Source organism: Polypterus senegalus, chromosome 2 (genome assembly GCF_016835505.1).
Source record: "Polypterus senegalus isolate Bchr_013 chromosome 2, ASM1683550v1, whole genome shotgun sequence".
Classification (NCBI taxonomy): Eukaryota; Metazoa; Chordata; class Cladistia; order Polypteriformes; family Polypteridae; genus Polypterus; species Polypterus senegalus.
In genome coordinates this window covers 64,750,176-64,774,703 of record NC_053155.1, presented here as the reverse complement: position 1 = coordinate 64,774,703, position 24,528 = coordinate 64,750,176, and the positions used below count along the sequence as shown (strand labels likewise).

The 24,528-nt window shown below is 38.0% G+C and overlaps 1 protein-coding gene across 1 annotated transcript in view; it reads left to right on the top strand.

The window, feature by feature from the left end:
• Nucleotides 1-2,901: 2,901 nt before the first annotated feature.
• Nucleotides 2,902-24,528, top strand: part of LOC120522984 (pinopsin-like) — a 182,729-nt gene continuing 161,102 nt past the window's right edge. The window contains exon 1 of the mRNA XM_039743858.1: nucleotides 2,902-3,058. Coding sequence (XP_039599792.1) covers nucleotides 2,917-3,058 — 142 coding nt within the window. The 5' untranslated portion in view covers nucleotides 2,902-2,916. The remainder of the gene's footprint in view (nucleotides 3,059-24,528) is intronic.

Genomic DNA, 24,528 nt, shown 5'->3' with positions numbered 1-24,528 from the left:
CCAATTCCAAAGAAAGGACAGAGGTGAACAATATTAACTTACAAGAATCGGCCGCAAGACAGAAACCAAATCTGCTGAAATATGTGAATGTGAATTTCCCATTGGGATTAATGAAGTATCTATCTGTTAAATAAAATGCAGACCATCATGTCGAACATTCAAATACACGAACTCAAACTAATACAATTTAGAGAGAGATGCTAACCAACCAGAACTAAAGTAATTATTTAAGGCCAAGTTTCTGGAGGTGCGAGGCACCACTACGTTATACCGTGCCACCCTAGAGATGCGGAGTTAAATGCGTTGTGGCGGAACAGAATGCTGTGTCCAATGTTGTCAACACGTTATTGAAGATCATCATGGGCATGACTCCAGAACGACTCCAACATATTACCAAATAATTGTATTAATACATTTATACAGCTCAAAACCTTTTATAGTCCGACGTGCTTTAATGATGCTTATTAAAACACTTGATGGGTGTTATAATCCGCTAATAGTCGCGCGTCTTGAAAGATAAAAAAAAGTTTCAATAAACACTTAAGCGGGTTGGAAGTATGTCACAGTCGCAAACACCACCCGATAAAAAATAAAAGTGCCAAAACGATTTTTCAGAGTAATCCCATGGAGAAACCATTTTTGGTTTCGAAAATAACCATCCACATGAAGGCTCCATAAAAAATCTTTTTCAGATCTGTAACACACTCCATAAATAATATGGATAGATTATAACAGATTTGTGCAATACCGATGAGTTAACTTTTTTATTATTACTGTTCCTGCGTGTAACAACACAGGCTAAAATTCAGGTATTCTTGATCAGCCAGTATCCTGCTAGGTGCAATAAAGATTACTGTTTTGTCTACATATTAGGGACCTAATCAAAGCACAAAGGACTAATTTAATATGCAAAGAACCCCTCCGGAATGAAACCGTTCTACGTTATACGCTCAATAAGGGACCAAACAAAGTGCCATCAAAGTTCCGTTATTTTCCAGGATGGCATGGTGGAAGCAGTAGAGGACGTGGCCGCCTTTATCTTCATCTACTTGTTTTTAGGTGACATCTACAGGCCGGAAAGCTATGAACATTATGTTTGATTGATGGAGTTTATCTGTAACAAAAGTGTACGAGGATGCGAGTGACCGGCATCCTGTTTTGTATCAGGTTCCTTCGCATGTATTAATTTCTGTTTAAACGTGCTGGGATAATTGCATTCATCCGCCTATTCTTTTTTTTTTTTTTAGTTTTCCGCCCATATACTGCATTTAGGATTATGTATCACTCGGCACTGAGAAGGATTAAGTGTGTTTGGAAAAGGGCAGATGAAAAATATGACTAACGTCCTACTTAAAGCCTACCAGTTACCCAGTGTGATGAACGGGACGGTTTCCAGTCATCTTTTGCTCATTATAAATATTCTTCACCTATTAGAAAGTTTTAAAAGCCAAACAGCTCAGATTAACACGATATTTTTTTTACTTCTACTACATTGTTATACCTATATGTGATGTTGTTAACCGAAAAGGCTGCATAATTAATATTCTAAACTCCTGTAGTGGGAAGCTTCTGAGTGACTCGGTACAGATGTGTGGCTGACTGAGATCAGCTGCTGTCTAATCCGCTAATACCAGCACAAGTTAGATTTGTCGAATAACCTGTATGTGAACAGCATGTAGAAACCTTAGTAATATGTATCTTCTATAGCTCCTTACTACGGTAAGCGTTAGCACAAAGCGATTTGCAAACATAAAGCTGTAGATGATATTCCCTTCACGTATTTCCTGAAACTGATTATTCTGTTAACGGATGTCAGAAACCAAAACCAGACAAGGCTAAGGTCCACGCACGCGCACTTACTCACTGACATTTAACATTTATGCACTTATACATCCCGTCCATTCAGATGCGGACCGACAATCTCTCATCTCGAGCCATTCACTCCGGACACGCAGATCGCAAAGATCCTACGCACGCAAAAGGAAATCGTGCAGTCCCAATGCAGACTGTGACCGGGCCGGGATTCGAAAACAGTTTCTTTTAACCATGAGGGAGCATATGTCACTCACTATAATATTATCATAAATGACCACTTCAACCATAACATAGTACTGTATAAAGTATAGGTTTAGAAGATCAGCCTTGATATTAAATACACGCGTCGCTGAAAGATATAATACACCAATATATCGTGCATCCAGCACATGGGCTGCCAAGCTAAATCAACACACGATACTGCTCAAAATGTCAAAGTCGCTCCCTTTAGTGCCTTCACGCGACATGGTATTGGCTGGTTCACTCTTCTTGTACTGTTGGTTCCTATTATAAAAGGCAAAAAATGTACCCCAGAGGACTCTTCTGCTTCCTTTGAACACTCCTGGTCAGTCGATTTCTCAGTCAATCAAGCGAAACAGAAGTGGCGTCAAACTCCTGCAGAATTAAAGGCAGCAGCGCGGCGAGCGAGCGCAGACGCGCACTTGGCTCGTGTGCTGTGCACTTGCGGTCGCTAAGCTTTAGGAGCGCTTGGACGTTCGCCAGCAGTTCATCGGATAGGAAAACATGCGACTGATGACAGCAATCGTGTTTAATTCATTTAGATATTAAACCAAACACAATAGAAAGACACTAGCCCTTTCATCTGGATAATTGGATTTGAACTCTTTATTTCCCTACGCACAACTCACAGCAATGTTCTCTGGGCTGGGAGATACAAATTCCAGCGTCAATCTGAGCACGGAAGACCCTTTTACTTTGTTGGATGCTGACGGAGAGCAAGCATCCAAGAGCCTGATGTCAAGAACGGGCCTCACGGTGGTGGCAGTATTTCTGGGATGCATCCTCATTTTTGGGTTTTTCAACAATTTCATTGTTCTACTCCTGTTCTGCAAGTTCAAAACTTTGAGGACTCCAGTGAACATGCTTTTGCTGAACATTAGCGTGAGTGACATGCTGGTCTGTGTATTTGGGACCACCCTGAGTTTCGCTTCAAGTATCCATGGTCGGTGGCTGGTAGGCAAGCACGGATGTATGTGGTATGGCTTCATCAACTCCTGTTTTGGTAAGTTGAGACAAAGTGCTGTTTCTCACAAGTAATGTTATACTGATGTTTCATAATGAATTGCTGTCAATTTGAAACTCTTCCCCGCCTTTCCTAAGACAATGAACTGAGGCTCATTCATTTCAAATTGTTCATTGATTAAATAGATTAATTCAGATGTATATATGAAAATCCTGGTAATGCTGTCTTAAACATTCAGAATTACATATATTAAAAATGTTAAGGAGTTTGAATCTGATTTGAAATGAACACAGTTCTCTTTTACTGATTCATAACCAAATATATAGCTTATACAGGCATATATGCATGAAGAGTTAAAGAAGGTCTCTGAAGCAGCCAGTCCTGGATGGGGTAATAGTGCAACACAGGGCTCACTCACTTACACAAGGCCAATGCACAGCCATTAATTAGCCATCCCATAACCTTAGATAGGCTGAAAACTCAGTGTAAATTGGGAGAACATTCTGATTCTGCACACGTATAAACAAAATCCACCCTGATTCTGAATGCTTCTTTCCAAAAAGAAGAAACAAGGAACTGGAAGTTTAAACTGGTGGCGAGAAGACCAAGGCAGGAACTAACCATGGATAGACTTGAGTCCTTCATAGTACACCCTCATACAGGCACCCACAATCACATACTCCATGCCAGGTCATTTTAGAGAAGACAAATAACCAGACAGATTGTGATAAATGGGTAAAGTGCCCTTTGAGGTAAAGTCATTTTATGCATATGTGAACATATCATAAACACAATACTGTAATTGAAAATTACAGTAGTATCCCCCAATATGGTATTGTCCTTTATCTTGTAGACATATTACCAACCTCCCGGATACATTTAATGCTGGAGTCTGGCAGCGGTTGCAGTTTTTTGCTACACGTTAGAAACTAAACTACATCTAGAAAGGAATACTTGCGGTATGGGGGTGCAGTGGTAGTGCTGCTGCCTCGCAGTAAGGAGACCTGAGTTTGCATCCCAAGTCCTTTCTGCGTGGAGTTTCCATGTTCTCCCCATTTCACTGTGGGTTTCCTCCCACAGTCCAAACACATGCAAGTTAGGTGAGTTGTCGATGCTAACTTGGCCTTAGTGTGTGGTTAGTGTGTGTGTTTGTCCTGTGATGGACTGGTGTCCTTGTCCAAGGTTTGCTCCTGCCTTGCACCTTATGGGATAGGCTCCAGCAGACCCCCATGACCCCCAACTAAGTGGGTTAGAAAATGAGTGACTAACCCTTTGGTTTGATTACCTGTTTAGCAGGATTTTGATGTGTCAACTAATGTTATGGTCTCTAACAAGTTGGTATTGAAATCATTGGTTTGATTGTAGTCTCTTTGTTTTTATCCCAAAAAATTCTCCTATAAAAAAGTTCATTTCAAGTAAGTAGTGGCTGTTGTTAACTGATAATTAGCCCCCATGTTTTCCATTCATGTCTACTTTTTAAAAGTAATTTGCCTTATAGTAAATAAGTATTGTGACTAAAATTTGGAAGAGTAAATATACTTCTGTGATCACGCATATAGTAGAAAATCTGTGCTGATGCTATAAAAATGCCAAAATATACTCCCAGATGTGAGTGTAGGTAACAAGAAAAAGAATTAGCAAAGAGATTAACTTTATAAGCTGAAACCAGCTGCTGATAATAAACAACAAAAACGTGCACTGGACCACAGGCTCAGAAGGACACATGGACATCAGTTCTAACCACAGGTCTTGTAAAGTCATACAAGAATGCATTGTTCTCATGAAATTAGTGCTGTGACACTGCAAAATGTGTGCTTTTAATAAAATTCAATTCAGTTTATTTGCCAGAGGTAGACCTGTATTTATGTACTCTATATAACTACATTACATTTAGCATATTTACTGATTTCTCGATATTATTAAATTTAAATGATTAATACATATACATATATGGACAGATTTGTTGGTACCCCTACAGATGATTGAAAAAGTGCTGTATGCCTCCAAAAACATGATTAAATGAAATGCAGTTGTCCCATGTACGGTATTTGCATGCCTTGGCTATGTCAGTGAGTGACGCAAAGCAAGTGTGAAAAGTGATCAAGTGTTGCCTAATTTACAAAGATATTTTAAAATGGCCTGGACGCATTTGTTGGTACCCCTAGAAAAGATCGTAAATAATTGGATTAGAGAGATTTTTCAAACTAGCTGTTTTCTTTAATTAGTATCATCATTAGTGTTAATATACAGTAATTAGCATCCAATCCTGCAGTCAGTCATTTAGCCTCTTTAAATGGAGAAATGTAGTCAGTCTGCTGGTCAGTATCACCTTGTGTCCCACACTGAACATGGACCAGAGAAAGCAAAAGAGAGAATTGTCTGAGGAGATCAGAAGGAAAATTATAGACAAGCATGTTAAATGCAAAGGCTATAAGACTGTCTCCAAGCAGCTTGATGTTCATGTGATAACAGTTGCAGATATTATTAAGAAGTTTAAGGTTGATGGGGCTGCAGCCAGACCTCCTGGATGCATCCTCAAGAGGAAGGTCAACTCAAGAACGTCAGAAGGATAGTGATAAAATTAGAGAAAAGCCAAGGACAACTTCCAAAGAGATACAAGCTGAAAGTGAAGGTCAAAGTCCATCTGTGTTTGATCACACCATCCATTGCTTTCTGAGTGATTGTAGGCTCAATGGTAGAAGACCCAGGAGGACTACACTGTTGAAAAAAAAATACAAAAAGCCAGAATGGAATTTGCAAAAATGATTATTGAGAAGCCACAGTGCTATTGGGAGAATGTCCTTTGCACAGATGAGATAAAACTGGAGTTTTGTGGCAAGTCACATCAGCTCTATGTCCACAGATAAAAAAATGAAGCTTTCAAATAAATGAACTCCATACCTGCTGCGAAACATGGAGGAGGCTCGGTTATGTTTTGGGGCTGCTTTGATTCATTTGTTATGATGTGCCTTGAGTCTGTGCAGAGAACAATAAAAACTCAAGACTAAGAAGATATTCTGGAGTGAAAATAACTGTCCAGTATCAGAAAGCTCTGCCTCAGTCCCAGTTCCTATTTCCTCTAACAGGCTAATTAATGACCCTGTCCCAAAACCCACAGCTAAGAGCACCCAGGAATGGCTAACAACAAAACACTAGACTCTTCTGAAATGGCCTTCTATGAGCCCTGATTTGAATCCAATTGAACATCAATGGAAAGAACTGAAACATGCAGCCTGGTGAAGGCCCCCTTCACACCTGACAACAGTTTGCTCAGGAAGAGTGGGCCAAACTACCTGTTGACAGGTGCAGACGTCTCACTGAGAGCTCCAGGAATCGTTTGTTTGCAATGATTGCCTTTAAAATTTATGCAAGAAATTTTCAGGCCATTAGGTCCCATCATGTTTGTCCATGCCACTTTCATTTGTGTTATTATTTGAAATATTGTGTTGAATCAAAACTCTAAAGCAAATTCTGAATTTTGTTAAAAATGAAATAAACAATGGTGGGTGTCAATTACGTTTGTCAGTTTCAGGTCATTTTGTAGGCAATTAATGGGTTCTTTTCATTTCATGGAGAGGACCAACACATTTGTCCATATCTGTATAAATGGAATGCTGTTAATAAATGTGCATGTGTTGTATGGTGGATATGCTATTCTACAAAACTGCAGTGGTATGGTCCACATATGTAATCAAACCGCATGTATCATAGTAAAACATGCCATACTATTAACTATTAGACTGTCAATAGACTTCAGGTAGGCTCGCTTTTTCATGTTTAACATAGTATGAATAAAACAAAATCAGCTAAAGGTAAAGATAATGTTCAATTTTATTTCCTTTCTCATGTGGGTCTGGATTGTCCAGATATGTTTTAAAAACTGGAACCTGTTTTAGTGCTTAGAGCCATAGGTCTGGTATGGATGTGTTTGCTAAATTAGGTTGATGAACAAAAATGTAGTGAAAAGAGCTTCTCTAGACTGAACACAATTAAGAAAAGACAAGTGATACCACCAGCACCTAAAGTGCTTATGCTCAGAAATGATTTAACAATGGTGGTTTAGCTCAAGGAAGCAACAGCAGAGCAGAAAAATGTAAGTTAAACCAAACAAAAAAATATTAAAACATGATTAACAACTTAATAAATCATACATCTCATACAATTGTGATACTTGCATTATTAAGGTGAATAATTTCTTCCGTTAGTCACTACCTCCTCTAGTGAACTGAATGAATAAAGGTCAAAGTAAAAGTTTTCTTTTGTTCCTTTCTAAGGCTAACTTAAAGTTCCATGCTTCACAGTTTCACGGTCTAAATCCAAACCTGGTGAATGTGCACACAGGTTGTTCTCTGAATAGTAGGATTTTACTTCAGGATTCCTGGAAGGTGTAGATTAGGTTAACTGGCTCCTAATCAGGGGTATTGCACAGAACTCTGGGCCCTATACATAAGCTGTCTCTGTGGGACCTTTCCCCTCAAAAACAAACATTTCATTCCAGGTTTTGAGGGCCCCAGGTCCTGTGGGCCCTGGGAAATCGTGACCCTTTTACCCTTCACTATGACGCCCATGTTCCTAATAATAATGAATGTGTGTGTATGTGTGCTCTGTGATGGAGTGGTGCTCCATACGAACTCAGACTCTTCTTAGTGGCTCATTCTGCTGGGTTAGGCTCTGCACTACAGGGTAGGATTCAAAAGTAATGAGCCTTTGTTCAAAAAGACAAATTTATTGAGCAAATTGGTACAACTAATTAATAGTCTTCAAAATAGGCACCTCCTGCATCAATACACTTTTTTAGGCGGCTTTTCCATGACTCGAAGGCGTCCACGTACGCCTGTTCCGGGATGCTTGCCAGGACTGCCTTGACATTTGCTTGGATGTCCTCGATCGAGTCGAAGCGTTTTACTTTTAGCGCTGATTTTAAGTGCGGAAACAAGTAGAAGTCAGAAGGCGACACGTCCGGACTGTAGGGAGGCTGGGGGACCACCGGAATGTTCACCCAGGCCAGGTAGGCGCTCACGATGAAGGCGGTGTGGCTGGGCGTGTTATCGTGGTGAAGCTTCCAGCTGTCCTTGACGTCCCTTCGCTTGCACTTTCAGCCTTTTCAGGACTTCCAAGTAGTAAGCAGCATTCACCGTCTGTCCTTGTGGGACAAACTCGTAGTGGATGATCCCCTTCACTCCGAAGAACTTGATCGCGTACCGTTGCTCTAACGATCTTTCCATTCTGCCGTGTAAAGCACTACCACACAGGGGTTCCCGTCAAGGCAGATCCGGAGCTCCGTTGCGTTGTGAAGCCAACACCCACCGTCGCCGTCGGTGGCAAGTGGGGCGCGCGGCGAGGTACGTTCGCGTCAGAACAAAATGGGGCTCATTACATTTGAATCCTACCCTGTATTTCAAAATTTGATGCACAAGTTCAGAAAATGATAGAATTTGCTGAGATTTGTTCCAGCATGTTCAAATGTTTTTTTAACTTGGGTGCTTATTTAAAGCAACAATTAAGTGAAGATGATGGAGTAAGTGTGAGAGCTTGATCCATTTCCTCACTGCTTCAGCTCCTAATGGTGGCTGGACTCTTCATTTGATTCACAATTTTGGACAAGTTATCTCATAAATAATGAGAATCCAAACAATTAAAAAAGTTACCGTTTCCAATTATTTTGTTGAGCTCAAAAAGGCCAGTTGTTTTTTCAAAATGTTTTGTAAGTGATTTTTCTTAGTATTTTCCAAATTAGTTGGGACAAAATAATAAACTAATTAAAACTGAATAATACAGCTAGGTTAGCATTACTCAGGCCCTGTCCACACTATGTTTTTGTTCAAAAATGCAGTCATTAGTTTCCATTCACGTCCACACTACCCTTGCATTTTCAAATCCTGAAAACAAGGACTTTTGAAAATGCTCTTCAAAGCTGTGTACTTGTAAATATGTAGCCACATCATTGTAATATGGATGGAAGAAAACCAAACACTCTTGACTGTTTTGTACAGTTTTGTACTTACACAAGTGTGGCCCTGCCCTGATTTACATTACAATATCTCATTCCATGATTGGTCGCCCTTCACAGAAGAAAACAATATTTCAAGACAGTCGACACAGAGGAGATGCTTTCCATGGTGCTTGTTGTGTTTCTTACCTGTATGCATCTAAATTGTATTTTGTACAGCTTGAACACTGAATACATGCATAAGGTTGAGAACATGCATCGATACAGTGTGTTGCTGCACCCACTACACAATGAACTACCTCAAGATCCCAAATTAGGACCCGCGTGCAGCCGTACAATGGGTGACACCTCAGCCAGCACCACACTAGTTCAAATGGAGTGGAACAGTATGAGGTTTTTTACAGTGGCTGGAGTGTCAATTCTGCCACCAACCCCTGAGTTTTCCCTGCAAGTTGAAGGTCCTGCTTTTTAGAGCACAAATGCAAATAATTTACAGGTTGTTACAGTTTTGTGAGAAATCTCATGGCCGGTTGCAGCCCCTTCAAGGATTCTTAAGCTGATGTGTACATGCCCAGTGTAGACGAATGTCTATGTCACATGTGTTTTCTGTCATATTAGTATAGAAACCATGGAAACATGCTAGTGTGGGAGAAGATTGTTTTCTTTTAAAAATGCACAGGGTCAGAAGGAGGAAATCAAAAGAAAACTCCAAGAAACCTAACTAAAACATTATTCTGAATTCAGCCCTTGTTTAATTATTAAGGAAAACAAACACATGCTTAGGGCACCACAGAGGTTTTTCTTCAAGTTATGAACCTTGACTCTTTCACTGCAACACTTAATGTTCATCACATTTTTTGTAATTGTCCTATTTGGACATTTTTTGACTATTTTGCTTTGTTAAAAAATGTCTCTTTGGAATGGTGAGTGATTAAAGTTTAAAAGTTTGGTTTGAAGATGGTGCCATATATCAGATTTATTTTCATCTCATGGCATAAGAGTTATGCTTCTGTCGAGTGTAAACATGGCTGGCAGGGTCTGGTTAACATTTAACTCATCAGCTGATTGGTGTAAGAGACTCTTAAACTCTTTATTTATCATTTTACTGATTTTTTCTCATAAACAAGGTACATTTTAATTTCTTACTTCACTTTCAGCACTTACTGAGCCTTAAAGTCTTGTCAGTTAGCAATCGAAGGGCCGGATGGACATCAATGTTGTGCCATGCTTAATGTATCAGTTGCCCTTAATCTGGCTCTGCCTGAAACTGAAGTCAAAAGAAACAGGGCAGAATTTCATAAACCTAAAATTATTATGATATATATTAACTAAGAGATTATCCAAAAACTTGGTACAATGACAGATAGGTATTTCTGCTTTCAATAGCTAAGAGATAATGACATCATGTACATGCTGGTCATGTGGCACAGCTGTGACAACAAAATACCAATAGACGCAATAGACATGCAAAATGGCTGACAGAAAATTCAAAATGTGACCAGGAAATGTCACAGTAATGAAGAAAAATAATATTAAAACATAAACAAAATAAACAGAAAAAACATACATCCAAAAAGTATGACAACCTGCAGACTATATAAATAGTTTTTAAATAGTATAAATAGTTCTCCCACTCTAGCCTTTAACCCTTAACTTTTACAATTACAAAAGAAATTGATTTACATTTATCAATGAATACATTGCTAAGCAAAAAATATATAATAGTCAATGCAAATTATAATATATTTCAACATAAATAACCACAGAAAACTTCAATTAAAAATGTAAACACAAAACTTAATTTCTCATGATCCTTTATTATTCTAGAGCTCTCTGGGATTCTGTATGGCTTAAAGCACAGCTACAAGCCAGTGTTATTAAAGAACTGAGAAAGTGAAACAAAAAATCGGGAGTGTGCCTCCCTCGACTTTCTCGTATACTGAGATAAAGAAAAAGGTCATCAGAACCAGTTGCGCAATATTTCTCAAATATCATATCTCTTTGTTTCTCATCATAACTAATTGATAATATCAATACATAATCATTTATCTCTATTTATAATCAAACTTTATATTAAAATGATATTTTCACACTGGGTGGTGGAATTTTTTCATGATTACATATGCATTACCTAGATTACGTGCAAAGTAAAAAGAGTTATAGTCACCTAAAATCATAGAAAAATTGTTAGTATTATATAATATTTGTTGCAATAAATTGCTATAGGTAAAAGTGCATTTGGCTACATTTAATTATGATAATGATGGCGTAAATAAAAAAAACCCATAAAATTAAATGTATGTATTATTGTTCCCATTACATGTTCATATTTACATGGCATGTTCAATGTTGACACATTATTGTTAAACTGATGATGTATAAATTAAAATAAAATTAATAATACTTATTGAAAGAATACTGCGGTGGGTTGGCACCCTGCCCAGGATTGGTTCCTGCCTTGTGCCCTGTGTTGGCTGAGATTGGCTCCAGCAGACCCCCGTGACCCTATTCGGATTCAGCGGGTTAGAAAATGGATGGATGAAAGAATATGCATTATATTGAATACAGTTTTTAATATCCTGTACATGTTTATATTTGCATGATACAAAAAATTTGGATGGTTGTTTAAATAAAATAGTACTTCTGGTTGAAGTGAGAAGTCAAGCAAAATGTCACCTTTTATTAACTCACTAAAAAGATTACAATATGCAAGCTTTCGAGGCAACTCAGGCCCCTTCTTCAGGCAAGACACTTGAGGCAAGATTACTCTGAAGAAGGGGCCTGAGTTGCCTCGAAAGCTTGCATATTGTAATCTTTTTAGTGAGTTAATAAAAGGTGACATTTTGCTTGACTTCTCGCTACATTCAATGGCTAACATGGTGCAACACCCTAGTACTACTTCTAGTTGAGTAATTTTTATCAAATTTCATATCTTTTTGCTTTTTATCATTATAAATATCTGTACAAAATTTGAATCATCTATCTGTAAGTATAATGATAGTTTACTTGAAAATTTGCGAAACTATTCAGTTAAAGTACCACTTCTGGTTGCCGGAAGTGGCCCAAAAGTTGATGGGATTCCTTATTTTGATATAAAGTAGGTGTACAAGATCTCATTGACCATGTCAAAGCATTTTCGAGTTATCATGTTTACACACAGACAGAGATAATTTCAAAAATGGTATTTTTGGATGCAGGACAGTCTAAAACATCAAGATTCATCAAAATCTCGATTCCAATACTTTCTCTATACTATGTATATGAGAAAGTAAAAAAAAAAAATCAAAAATAAGAACATGTATCATTGAACATATAACAATATGTATAGTTTGATTATTTATAAAAGGGACATCAGCATGTGGAAAAACTCAATTTAAGCACCCAAATTTAGTCCACTTGTTTCCCCTTTACATTGATATTTATGCTGTATATAACACAAAAATAACTGTAAACAATTTTTCTGCACAATAATTTTTCTTTCTGAAGAGACTTAGATCTGTAACCCAGAATTTAGTGTTTATGTGCCTTCTGTTTTAAGGGATAATAAAGTTAAAATGCAAACACTGAAGTCTATGTTAAATTAATGTAGTTTTGAAAGAGTGTTATGGTGCATTTCTAAGGTTCGTAGTGTTTTATTAATTTGCCTTTCTAAAGATTTGTTTCTCTGCTTGTTTTTAGGAACATGTAGAGTTGAACAGTAATGAATAATTCTCTGTGTTTTTTCATTTAATTAGAGCTGACTCAAATATTTGTAGTCTTCCGGTGTGCTCTTTTGTTTTCAAATAATAGGCTTTGTAGTACACTGCGTGAGTATAATTGGCCCTGTAAATAAAAGATTTTATTAACTACACTACACCTTCCTTCCTTGGCACTTCATCTTCCTTCTATTGTAGTGAAATTCAACTTTGCTCTTGCTTTTGTATGATGCTTTAATTTCTTTCATCTTAGGATTCATGAAAAAGAACATAGCCAGACCCCTTAGTACGTTAAAGAAAGTAGACATATTCTTCATTTTATAGGCACTTTTGTGAAACTACTCTTCTAGTTTAGCTACTGTATAAGCAGTAAGACACTGTACCACCGTATGTAAAGCATCATATGACCTGGCACAGGTACAAGCCTTCCATATTGGTTGTGAATGCACACAATTCAATAACTGTTTCACTAGCAAAGCTTTTATAACAACATGGCTATTTCTTTGAGCAAGAGAAGTAATCAGGGTGAATTGTTGTCTTAAAGGAATACTCCACCCAAAAATGACGTCAAATTCATGTTACTTTCCACATGTAGTTTGTAGTAGTGGGTAAGAATAATGTTTAATCTCAAGTTTCTAATATAACGGGACCCAAAAGTGACCAGTGCAGGACAATGGAAAACAATGTAAAAAATGTCCATGGAAAAAGGGAAAAAAAATCTCAAGAAACTTGTTATTGTCTAACCTGTTTAATCCAGTCTAGGGTTGTGGAGGGTGCTAGAGTCTATCCCAGCTAGCACAGGGCACAAGGCAGGACAAACCCTGGACAGGGCACCAGTGCAGTGTAGGGTGAACACGGTCACACACACCAAACACACACTAGGGCCAATTTAGTTTCGGCAGTACAGCTAAAATCCATGTGTTTGTACAAAGGGGAGAAACTCGCACAGACCCAGGGATAACATGCAAACTGCACACAGAGAGGACTTAGAATGTGAACTCAGATCAAGGCAGCAGAGCTACCACCGCACCGCAAAATGTGCAAAATGCATACATTTTTTGTAAAGATTTTGTTATTACTAGCTGAAAAAAGGGTGGCACAGTGGTGCAGTGGGTAGCGCTGCTGCCTTGCAGTTAGGAGACCTGGGTTCGCTTCCCAGGTCCTCCCTGTGTGGAGTTTGTTTGTTCTCCCTGTGTCTGTGTGGGTTTCCTCCAGTTTCTTCCCACAGTCCAAAGACATGCAGGTTAGGTGCATTGGCGATCCTAAATTGTCCCTGGTGTGTGTGTGTGCCCTGCAGTTGGCTGGCACCCTGCCTGGTGCTCTGTGTTGGCTGGGTTTGGCTCCAGCAGACCCTGTAGTTAGGATATAGCGGCTTGGATAATGGATGGATAGCTGAAAACTCAGCATGCAAGATAAACAAGAAACTTTGTGTTTGAACTGAAGACAGGAGTGTTTACCACAATCTTTTATTATTAAAGGGAAATGAAGGGGTGAGACGGGTCAAAAAGTCAGTCCCATGAGGCTTTGGCTCTACTGCTAATGTATACACTGATAATTCTGGAAGAAAATATTTAGCAATATTTTAGCATAAGCAGAATTTGTTTTGCACGTTTTGTGCGTGTGTCTGCATAACAGACAGGTGGATTTTACAACATCCATCCATCCGTTATCCAACCCGCCATATCCTAACTACATGGTCACGGGGGTCTGCTGGAGCCAATCCAGCCAAAAAAAAGTGCAAGGCAGGAAACAAACCCCAGGCAGGGCACCAGATTTTACAACATGAGATTTTTTATTTTTCCATGATCATTTTTCACATCCTTTTCAGTTGTACTGCAGTGGCCACCATTGGGTTCTGTTATGGCATAAACTTCTTCCTCTATATTCTGCATGAAAACATGAAATTATTATTTTTTTCACCCACCACTGCAAAGAACATGGGTCAAGTAACAAATAAAAAAAAGTAATATCTCAGTGGCCTAGTCCTTTACAAAAAAGGTCTGAATGATCCTCTGTATTTCATGATTCCAATATGGCTGCCCCAAGTCCCATACACTATAGTACTGTCTTTCTCAAAAGGTCTAGCGATTTTAGTAGTTGGCAAACCAACTACTTTTGTCTCTAATACCTTTGATGGTGGTCATCTCTCCATAGTATCCTGCAAAGGTGGTGTTAAGTGTGCTAAGGACCTAAAATATGATTAAGGCAAATATTCTGATGAACCAAAATTGAGAGCGGTGAGCTCAAGAAATGCTAAAATATTTTTTTTCTTGATGGGTAGAGGAGAATAAGGAGGTAGATCAAGAAGCAATAAACTCCATGAATAATCAGATGAATCAATGTATTCATTTGTGCTATGATTTGGGCCAATCCATTGCATGGATTCTTTGTGTTAACAGTTTAGCTGGAGATAAAAACATTTTTTTTTTTAATTTTGCACCACTCCTCCATTTTAGACTTTGACATGTGATTAATGAATTGCTGGGACATACCGGGCTGTCACTAGAGACTGCCTCGCGGGAGGCATTCGGCATTGTCTCACAAAGGCTTTGTTATAAAACTCAGTGCAGCAGTCCAGCTTTGGTTCCAAAATTTCAGTGAGAACAGCATGCATACTAGAGGACAAGCACCTTTGGGTTTAGTTTCATAGAGGATCTCATTTTTGGTTTCTGAAACAGTTTCAAGTTTAGATTTTTCTGGCTACAGCTTGCCTTCATATCTTAGTACATGTTTAAGTCTTTGGTGGCATGCCTTCATTGTAAAGTATATTTTTGAGTCTGGATTTTAGGGTGGTACACTCTCATAGAAAAGTAAGTTTTTGGGTCTGGATTTTTGTAGGGACAAGTATTTATACTAATGTGCCTTTTCACCGTTTCAAGTACTTATTTTTCTGGTGACAAGTAAAGTGCCTGTTCAAGCCTGGAATTTTCATGTTGGGTCATCTTTGCGCAAAATACATTTTCATGTTTTTATTTTTGTTTAGATTGCATTCACAGTTTTGTTCTCTTTTTTTGCAACTAGCATAACAGTATGTAGTGACAATATGTCTGTCTTCTTTAATCAAGTAGGATTTGTCTGCACAATTGTGTATAATTTTTCAAATATTTCAAAATGTAGTTTCTGTGTTCTTAGGAATTTTTGGGCGTAAGGGACTTTAATAGGTGTTCCTTCCAAAAGTTCAGTAGCGAGTGATTGCATGCGTGTTATTAAGCTCTTTTGAGAAACCTGCAAGCCCACTTATATGGAACCTTTGTTCATCCCCCGTAGGATGAAATTTTAGAATCAGATTGAGCCCTTAACAATACGATTTTTAACTGGAGTTACACACTCCACACAAATCAGCAGATGTCTCTCTCCTTTTCTCTTTTTTTATTTTGCTAAAGATTATGATCATAGTTAAAGAGTGTACAGGTAAAGTCAACAAACAACAAAGCAAAATCAGTTTATAAAGCAGGTAAGATTCAAAAATACCGGTGAGTAAGTTGCTAAAGGAAAAAGCACCTTAAAATCACTATAAAAATGAAGCTGACATCTTTAAAATACATTGATAGGTCTACGATAGTACAGAATCTGCCATTGGACTTGATCAAAATATTAAATCCATAGGTTTTTTTTTTTTTTAAATTGTGTTCTTGACTGAATTTTCAGCATACGGTACATGCAAATCCATAATATAGCGGCTATACAATACTTAACCAATACAGTATCAATAAACATAAAAAACACATTTATTAATTTTAACTGATTCTTTTTTTAAATTGGACAACTGGCAGGTGAAGTGGCTTGGCTAGAGATACGCATCAAGTCAGCAGTGAGGACTAAACTGGCAACCTTTTGAGGTCCAGCTTATTATTCACTAGGCCCAACTACCTACTCCAGGTTAAAGCCAATAAGAACAATTTTAGAAAATGTTTGTGTCTACATTTCAAGATAATTAATTTGAACTGTTGTCTTGTTCACTATCCTTGCATAAAGCTTTAATAAATATCACACAACAGGACATTCTATCTTTAATTTTCAAATGATACCAATCGTATCTTCCTTAGAACATAGGTTCTCAGTATTAGTCCTGGAGTCCATAGTAGCAGCTGGTTTTCATTGCAACCAACTTCTACTTTAATTAAGCAAACTATAATTTCCAAGTTTACATGTTTTGGTGACAATCGAGATATTGCAACATTATGTTTGTTAAATGTATATTGGAAATTAGAAAACACTCACTGTAGAGTATGTTTATTACATGAAGATACTTTTGTGTTTTTATCTCAGTTTTTAAGATTTTCATCATGATTTTCTTTCCACAAGTACTGTTTATTTAAACCACAAGGTCATGTAACTTTTAGAAATTCTTAGATAGTTGTGCACTTATGGGTTGCATTGATAAGGAGGATGAGACAGAGTATAGGAATCCAGTGATGAACTTTGTTTCTTGGTGCAAAGAGAATAATCTTGAAGTGAACATCAGCAAAATCAAAGGACTGGTTATTGACTTTTGCCACGCCAATGAGCCTCTATGCCTGGTCAGTATTCAAGGAGAAGATGTGGAAGTAATGTATTGCTACTAGTACTTGGGTGTCCACATCGATGATTTGCTAGACTGGACTAGTAACACAGAGGAGCTATTCAAGAAAGGGATTTTTTTTCTTAGGAGTCTGTGTTCCTCTAATGTTGGTAGAGACACTCTTCACATCTTTTACAACTAAGTGATAGCCGGTATGATTTTCTACACTTCAGAGAGATCCACAGAATCAACGCGCTGAGTAGGACTGAAGGCTCAGTCATGGGATGCACTCTCGATCTCCTGGAAGTAGTAGGTGAGAACAGAATGAAGACAAAGTTGTGTGCCATTATGAAAAATGTTGCACACCCTCTCTATAACACAGTAGCATTGAGTAACTTTAGCCAATGTAAAAAATAGACAAAACAAAGAAAGAGCTTTGGGGTACCTTGTGGCCAACCCCTTATAATCATAAAGGTTTGATTTAGAAAATAAACACATGTTGAAAATGCAAAAATGAGTCAACTAACTTCTGCATCACACAGACTGACTGGGATGGTGACGCTTCTGTATTTTAGGCATTCTGGAAGGAAGTGGTGACCCCGGTGGACTACTCAAGCCAAACCTTTTTGAACGTTCAACTTGGCTGGGTGAGATAATCAGAGAGGGTGTGCACCAGAAGGTCACAAATGACCTTTTCTGTGATAGATTTTGTGGAATTAGCCTCTGGTTTTAACTATTGAACCACTCTGTCTCATAACTCATAAGCCTGTCTGCCGCCCTGGGTCAAATACCCATTCATGGCACTGCCTTGCTTGCTGGTCCAGAGTAATCCCGTATCACAGTAGCACCCCGGCCACCTCTTCATTGAGGTCATAATAGGCTTGCTGTGCTGGTCCCCTCATGAACGGCATGAGATAATTCCATTCGTTTATAGTGATGACAGGTGGCAGTTCACTCAAACACTAGCAAACAAGTCTCAATGTCATCATCTGGATGGAATGGCAACAATACATAGGATGGTCCCATCTGGAAGTTCCGTGGAGAGCAATACGATATACGTGCCTCTGCCTTAGGGAGCTAGGTCTGCTGTTCTCCCACCTGGACCTTTAAAGCCTGTATCTCAGCAGTCATACCTGGATGATCGCAATGACACCCTGGGGTTCAGTTATCATTTTGTCCCACAAAGATCCTGCTGTCTATGCCACTGTAAAAGATAGACAGAACAAAGAAAGAATTTTGAGGCACATTGAGGACAGCTATGTATTAAGGTTTGGTTTAAAAAAAAAATGAGTTAAAGACACAAAAAATGACTGACTTCCACATCAGGCAGACTGAGTGAGATGGTGGTTCTTCCATATTTTAGGCATTCTGGGAGGAAGAGGCAGATAGTGGTGTCAGAGGTGGAGCGGTGTCAGTCTTCTTTTCTACAGAGGAGAGAGAAGAGAAATCATTATTATGCAGTGCCATGCCATGTCTCAGCAGAGAATTATCATCACTAAAGCTCCTTAAGCAGTTTCCTATGCACACACGTGTGACACCAGCAAATTATTCAGCAGAACTGTGTCAAAAAACAGTACTGGAGTACTTCATACCTATGGGAATACAAATTTATAATGCCTCACTGTGGCTGACAATGTTATCATTGGCTAAGTCAGAGGTTTCTTTTCCTTTATTGTAATTCTTGTGCGTTTTTGAAGGGGATTATTGTTTTTGTTTGTTTAACATTTATTGAGTTTTGGTAACAAGCTAAATTTCTCCAGGGGACAAGTAAATTACTATCTACCTGTTATTTACTAATGAGCAGACTTGTGGGTATGACACTGAAACAGCCGCAGCGTTTCAGCAGTCAGAGTCATTTGCTTTGGTGTCTACTATGCATATTGTTAATTATCATTATTATGATACAATTAAAGAAGAACTGTTAATTATGAGGATAATGAAAAAGAATGTTAAGTGTTTAAAACTATGGTAAAATACAAATATTCCAAAATTTCTTGTAACTGTAAATATCACCCTACTGTTTTTTTTCTGAATGCAGAATAAGGAAAATGAAACAAGTCTAATTAAACAGTGAGATCACTTAAAGGTAAAATGACTCGCTGATTGTGAAAATGTTTAAACCCAAAAACCTGAAGGTGCAGCAGTCCCCAAAACTAAACCTGAGAACAACTGTTTTAAACCCACTCCCAAGCAAGTTAGTGATAAACATAATTGGTGTATTATTAATTCCAGTTGACAGAAATGCATTAGAAATAACCATTGTTAGTCATTTATTGGAAACATCAGATACACAGTGTCTATAAAAAGTTGAGTTTTATTGGCCTTCACACTAAATAACATGTTTGGCATAAGCACATTATCAAAAACACACCACCATAAAGCATGGCGGTGACTGTGGGAATGTTTTTCTGCAGCAGGCCCTGGAAGGCTTGTGAGGGTAGAAGGTAAAACAAATGAAGCAAAATATCCTCAAGGAAAATCTTCATTCTGCAAGAAACTCAGTCTTGGAGAGAAGATTTGTTTCCCAGCAAGACAACAACCCCAAGCATAAAGCCAAAGCTACAAAGGAATGGCTCAAAAACAACAATGTTAATGTAAGAGCTCCAAACTCAATGAAGGGATTTGTGGGTGAGCTTGATAAAGGGCTGTTCACTCACAATCTCCATAAAATTAGACAGAACCTGAGACGTTTTGCAAAGATGAATGGGGAAAATAGCATTGTCCAGTTGTGCAAAGCTAATCGAGACCTGTGCACACAGACTCCAGGCTCTCATGGCTGCCAATGGTGCATCTACTAAATACTGATGTGAAGGGGTTGATACTTATGTGATCAGTTATTTTTCGCTTTATGGTTGTAATTAATTCAGAACAAATTGCTCAGATCTGTTTTCACTTTGACACTGAAGAACACTGAACATTATGCTAGGCTGTCAGTTACTTTTATTTTCATGAATTAAATGATAATTTTCTTATTTCATACATATTATTTTGAAAACATAATAGTTACCTTTACTCATATGGAATGACATAAACATATGTATCAACCAAATTTCTCTAATTGTGTTTTACAATAATCGCCTCATTGAATGAAAACATTGATTGAGTGAATGTAATTACATACACAGAAAGACATTTCCTTACTTTGTAGGATGCTGCAGACAGCAACAAAATTATATCAATTGTTTACATATTATTACCACTGCATCATCCTGTAAATCTACAGTAGGTGTCATCTTTGACACTAATGCATCCTTTAGAACTCACATTTAGTACTATTCTAAACCTACTTTTTCCTGTTAAAATACAGAAAATGATAGCGTATTTACTATATACTTGACACAGAAAACTCCATTGAGGCATATAATGTGAAGCCAAATTGTTTACTGCAGTTTTTTTATTCCCAGACTGATCAAACCATTTTGTCTGCAGCTTTCAGTTAAAGTTCAGCCTTTGCAATCATTAGTAGAACAAGGAAAAACAACCAGACAACTCTCAGGCTTAAGTCTCTAAATTGCTTTTCATTTAACTTTAGGGCCAATTCAGGATCTACCTTGTAAGATATAAAACTTTAAATGACTTTGGCTCCATTTTCTTAAAAAAAGGCATATTAATTCTCACATACACATTACAATTACAAAATTGCCAAACAGTGCAAAACACAAAAGGTCTGCTGAGTGGACTTGTGGTTTTGGAGCACCCAGATGTAAATTTTCTGCAGTATCCCCTGATGCCTCAACTTACCATAACATATACTTTCAAATATGGCTCTGACATTTTCCATTATAAAATTAGGTTTTGTTCTTTATTGTAGTTTGTCTATTGTTATTTGTAAAGCACCTTGAGCAATTCCTGTGCATTGTATATGACAATGTGTTATACAAATAAATGTTTAGGTGTTATGGTGTCCCAAAACTATGGAATGGATCTACTTATTAATATAATGGATATCCCATTAGTTTTAGTAGTTACACCATGGAAGGGGAAGGAAGGTCAGTTAGCATTAGTCAGTCGGGTTATGAATCTACATTCCCCAAAAGTCGGTGAACCCCTACAATTTTTTTCTCCAGGAATTTAGTTTACTGCAGTTGTGGTGCAGCTCTCAACCAGCCATGTCTTCTGTTACCATGACTTTGGTAGGATTTTAACTAGTGATGTAAGTAATGACATTTAATTATATTGGTAGTATTATGTATTTAACTCAAACCTGGATCCAGGGACGTGCTGGTAAGTGTTACTTCCACCCTAGAACCTTGATGTGCAACCCCACCCAGGCTGCATACACACCAGTACAAAAACACACATGCACTCCGAACAGTTTATCTGACCATCTACAACAACAATAACATTTATTTATATAGCACATTTTCATACAAACAGTAGCTCAAAGTGCTTTACATAATAAAGAATAGAAAATAAAAGACACAATAAGAAAACAAAATAAATCAACATTAATTAACATCGAATAAGAGTAAGGTTCAATGGCCAGGGGAGACAGAAAAAACAAAAAAACTCCAGACGACTGGAGAAAAAAAAATCTGTAGTGATTCCAGACCATGAGACCACCCAGTCCCCTCTGGGCATTCTACCTAACATAAATGAAACAGTCCTCTTTGGATTTAGGGTTCTCACGGAAGGGCTTGATGATGATGGTCACGTAGACTTCTGGCTTTTAATCCATCCATCATTGTTGGAGCATCATGATGCTTTGAGTAGGTGGTGGTGGCACAGGAAAAAGAAACAGAAGAGAGAGTAGGGGTCAGTACGGATTTTAGAGCCACCATGAATAGTTATTATGAAGAATTGAATATACAGAGTATCAGGATTAAGTTAAATTAAGTTAAATTGAAGTTATAGAAAGGCCATGTTAAAGTAATGTGTTTTCAGCAGTGTTTTAAACTGCTCTACTGTATCAGCCTGGCGAATTCCTATTGGCAGGCTATTCCAGATTTTAGGTGCATAGCAGCAGAAGGCCGCCTCACCACTTCTTTTAAGTTTTGTTCTTGGAATTCTAAGGAGACACTCATTTGAGGATCTAAGGTTACGATTTGGAGTGTAAAGTGTAAGACATTCCGATATATAAGATGGGGTGAGATTATTTAAGGCTTTATAAACCATAAGCAGAATTTTAAAGTCAATCCTGAATGACACAGGTAACCAGTGTAGCGACATTAAAACTGGAGAAATGTGTTCGGGTTTTCTTTTCCTAGTTAGGATTCTAGCAGCTGCATTCTGCACTCGTTGCAACCGATTTATGTCTTTTTTGGGTAGTCCTGAGAGGAGTGCGTTACAGTAATCTAGTCGACTGAAAACAAACGTGTGAACTAATTTCTCAGCATCTTTCAGTGATATAAGAGGTCTAACTTTACTTATGTTTCTTAAGTGAAAAATGCTGTCCTAATGATCTGATTAATATGCGATTTAAAATTCAGATTACAGTCAACAATTACCCCTAAGCTTTTTACCTCCGTCTTGACTTTTAATCCTAATGTATCCAGTTTATTTCTAATAGCCTCATTGTATCCATTATTGCTAATCACTAAGATTTCTGTTTTCTTTATTTAACTTGAGAAAGTTACTATTCATCCATTCTGAGATACTAGTCAGACATTCTGTTAGTGAATCAATAGAATCAGGGTCATCAGGAGCTATTGATAAGTACAGCTGTGTGTCATCAGCATAGCTGTGGTAGCTCACGTTGTGCCCTGAGATAATCTGACCTAACGGAAGCATGTAGATTGAGAAGAGCAGCGGACCCAGGATAGAGCCTTGTGGAACACCATATCGGATATCATGTGTCTTCGAGTTGTAATTCCCACAACTAACAAAAAATTTTCTCCCTGTCAGGTAGGATTCAAACCAATTTAAGACACTGCCAGAGAGGCCCACCCATTGACTAAGGCGATTTCTAAGAATGTTGTGATCAATGGTTTCAAATGCAGCACTCAGATCTAAGAGGATGAGAACAGATAAATGGCCTCTGTCTGCATTCACTCGCAAATCATTTACTACTTTAACGAGTGCAGTTTCTGTGCTGTGATTTGTTCTAAAACCCGACTGAAATTTATCAAGAATAGCATGTTTATTGAGGTGGTCATTTAACTGCATAATGACTGCCTTCTCTAGAATTTTACTTAAGAAAGGCAGGTTAGAGATGGGTCTAAAATTTTCAAGAGCCGAGGGTCAAGATTATGTTTCTTAAGTAGGGGTTTAACTACAGCAGTCTTAAGACAGTCTGGGAAGACCCCCGTATCTAATGACGAATTTACTATGTCCAGAACATTATCAATTAGCACGCCTGATACTTCTTTGAAAAACCTTGTTGGTATTGGATCAAGGACGCAGGTGGAGGGTTTTAATTGAGAGATTATTTTTTTAAATCAGGTAAATCTATCCTAGTGAAAGAGTTTAATTTGTTTATAACAGGATGCTGGGGTTTAGGAGGATCCTTAGTGTTGGAGGGATATACTATGTTATTTCTAATATCATTAATTTTTTGATTGAAAAATACAGCGATAGCCTCACAGGTTTTACTGGAAGAACTTTGGAGGCATTCCTTTGAGTTACCTGGGTTTAGTAGGCGATCTAAAGGCAATACAAAAACAGAGAAGCAGTGGTTCCCTCTATTGTGAATCTGTCCACTGGCAACTAGCAGATCAGGCACAGAAAATTAACCATAGAGGCAACAAAGGTTTGCTCCTCTGTCTTGCAATCATTTTAAAGTGCTCTGATTGGACAATCAGATGGTATAACAAAAAGCACACAGTTCAGTGCTCACACCAAGAAAGGAAAGTATTGTATAGTTGTTGGAGTGTGGTAGTGTAGGCAGCATTCATTGTGATACTGGATATTTTACCTGTTTTGTTTTTTCATTTATTTCAGTTGCTGCAAGAACTATCCACAGGTTTGTCTGTGGTGGATGTGTTTTTTTTCTGTGTACTTGTTAACATTACTTGGTTCTGTTGTGTGTTAGGTGAGCAGTCGCCATGTATTGCTTTTTAATTCACAAATCACACATATCCTCTGACTTTCTGAATATTGGCTTCTCTAAGGTTGACGACTCTTCGAAGCCTAACACTCCAAATCACTCCGTGCCTGGTCTGAGTACAAACCCCTGACACCCCCTGCCGACACCTTACATACAGATGCCCGGCCAGAAAAAAACAGACTAATTCACTATTTTCTAACGCTCATAATGTTCTCGAATTAAATTCCAATGCACTGTCAGAGCCTGTGCTAAAATCCTATCCAACATGGCTATTAGGCCTAAGTACTTGTCCATTTAACCTAAACTGGTATCATTCTTGGCCATGGGTAGAATATTCTGTAACGATCGTGGAAAAAAAAAACACAAACTGTAGAATGA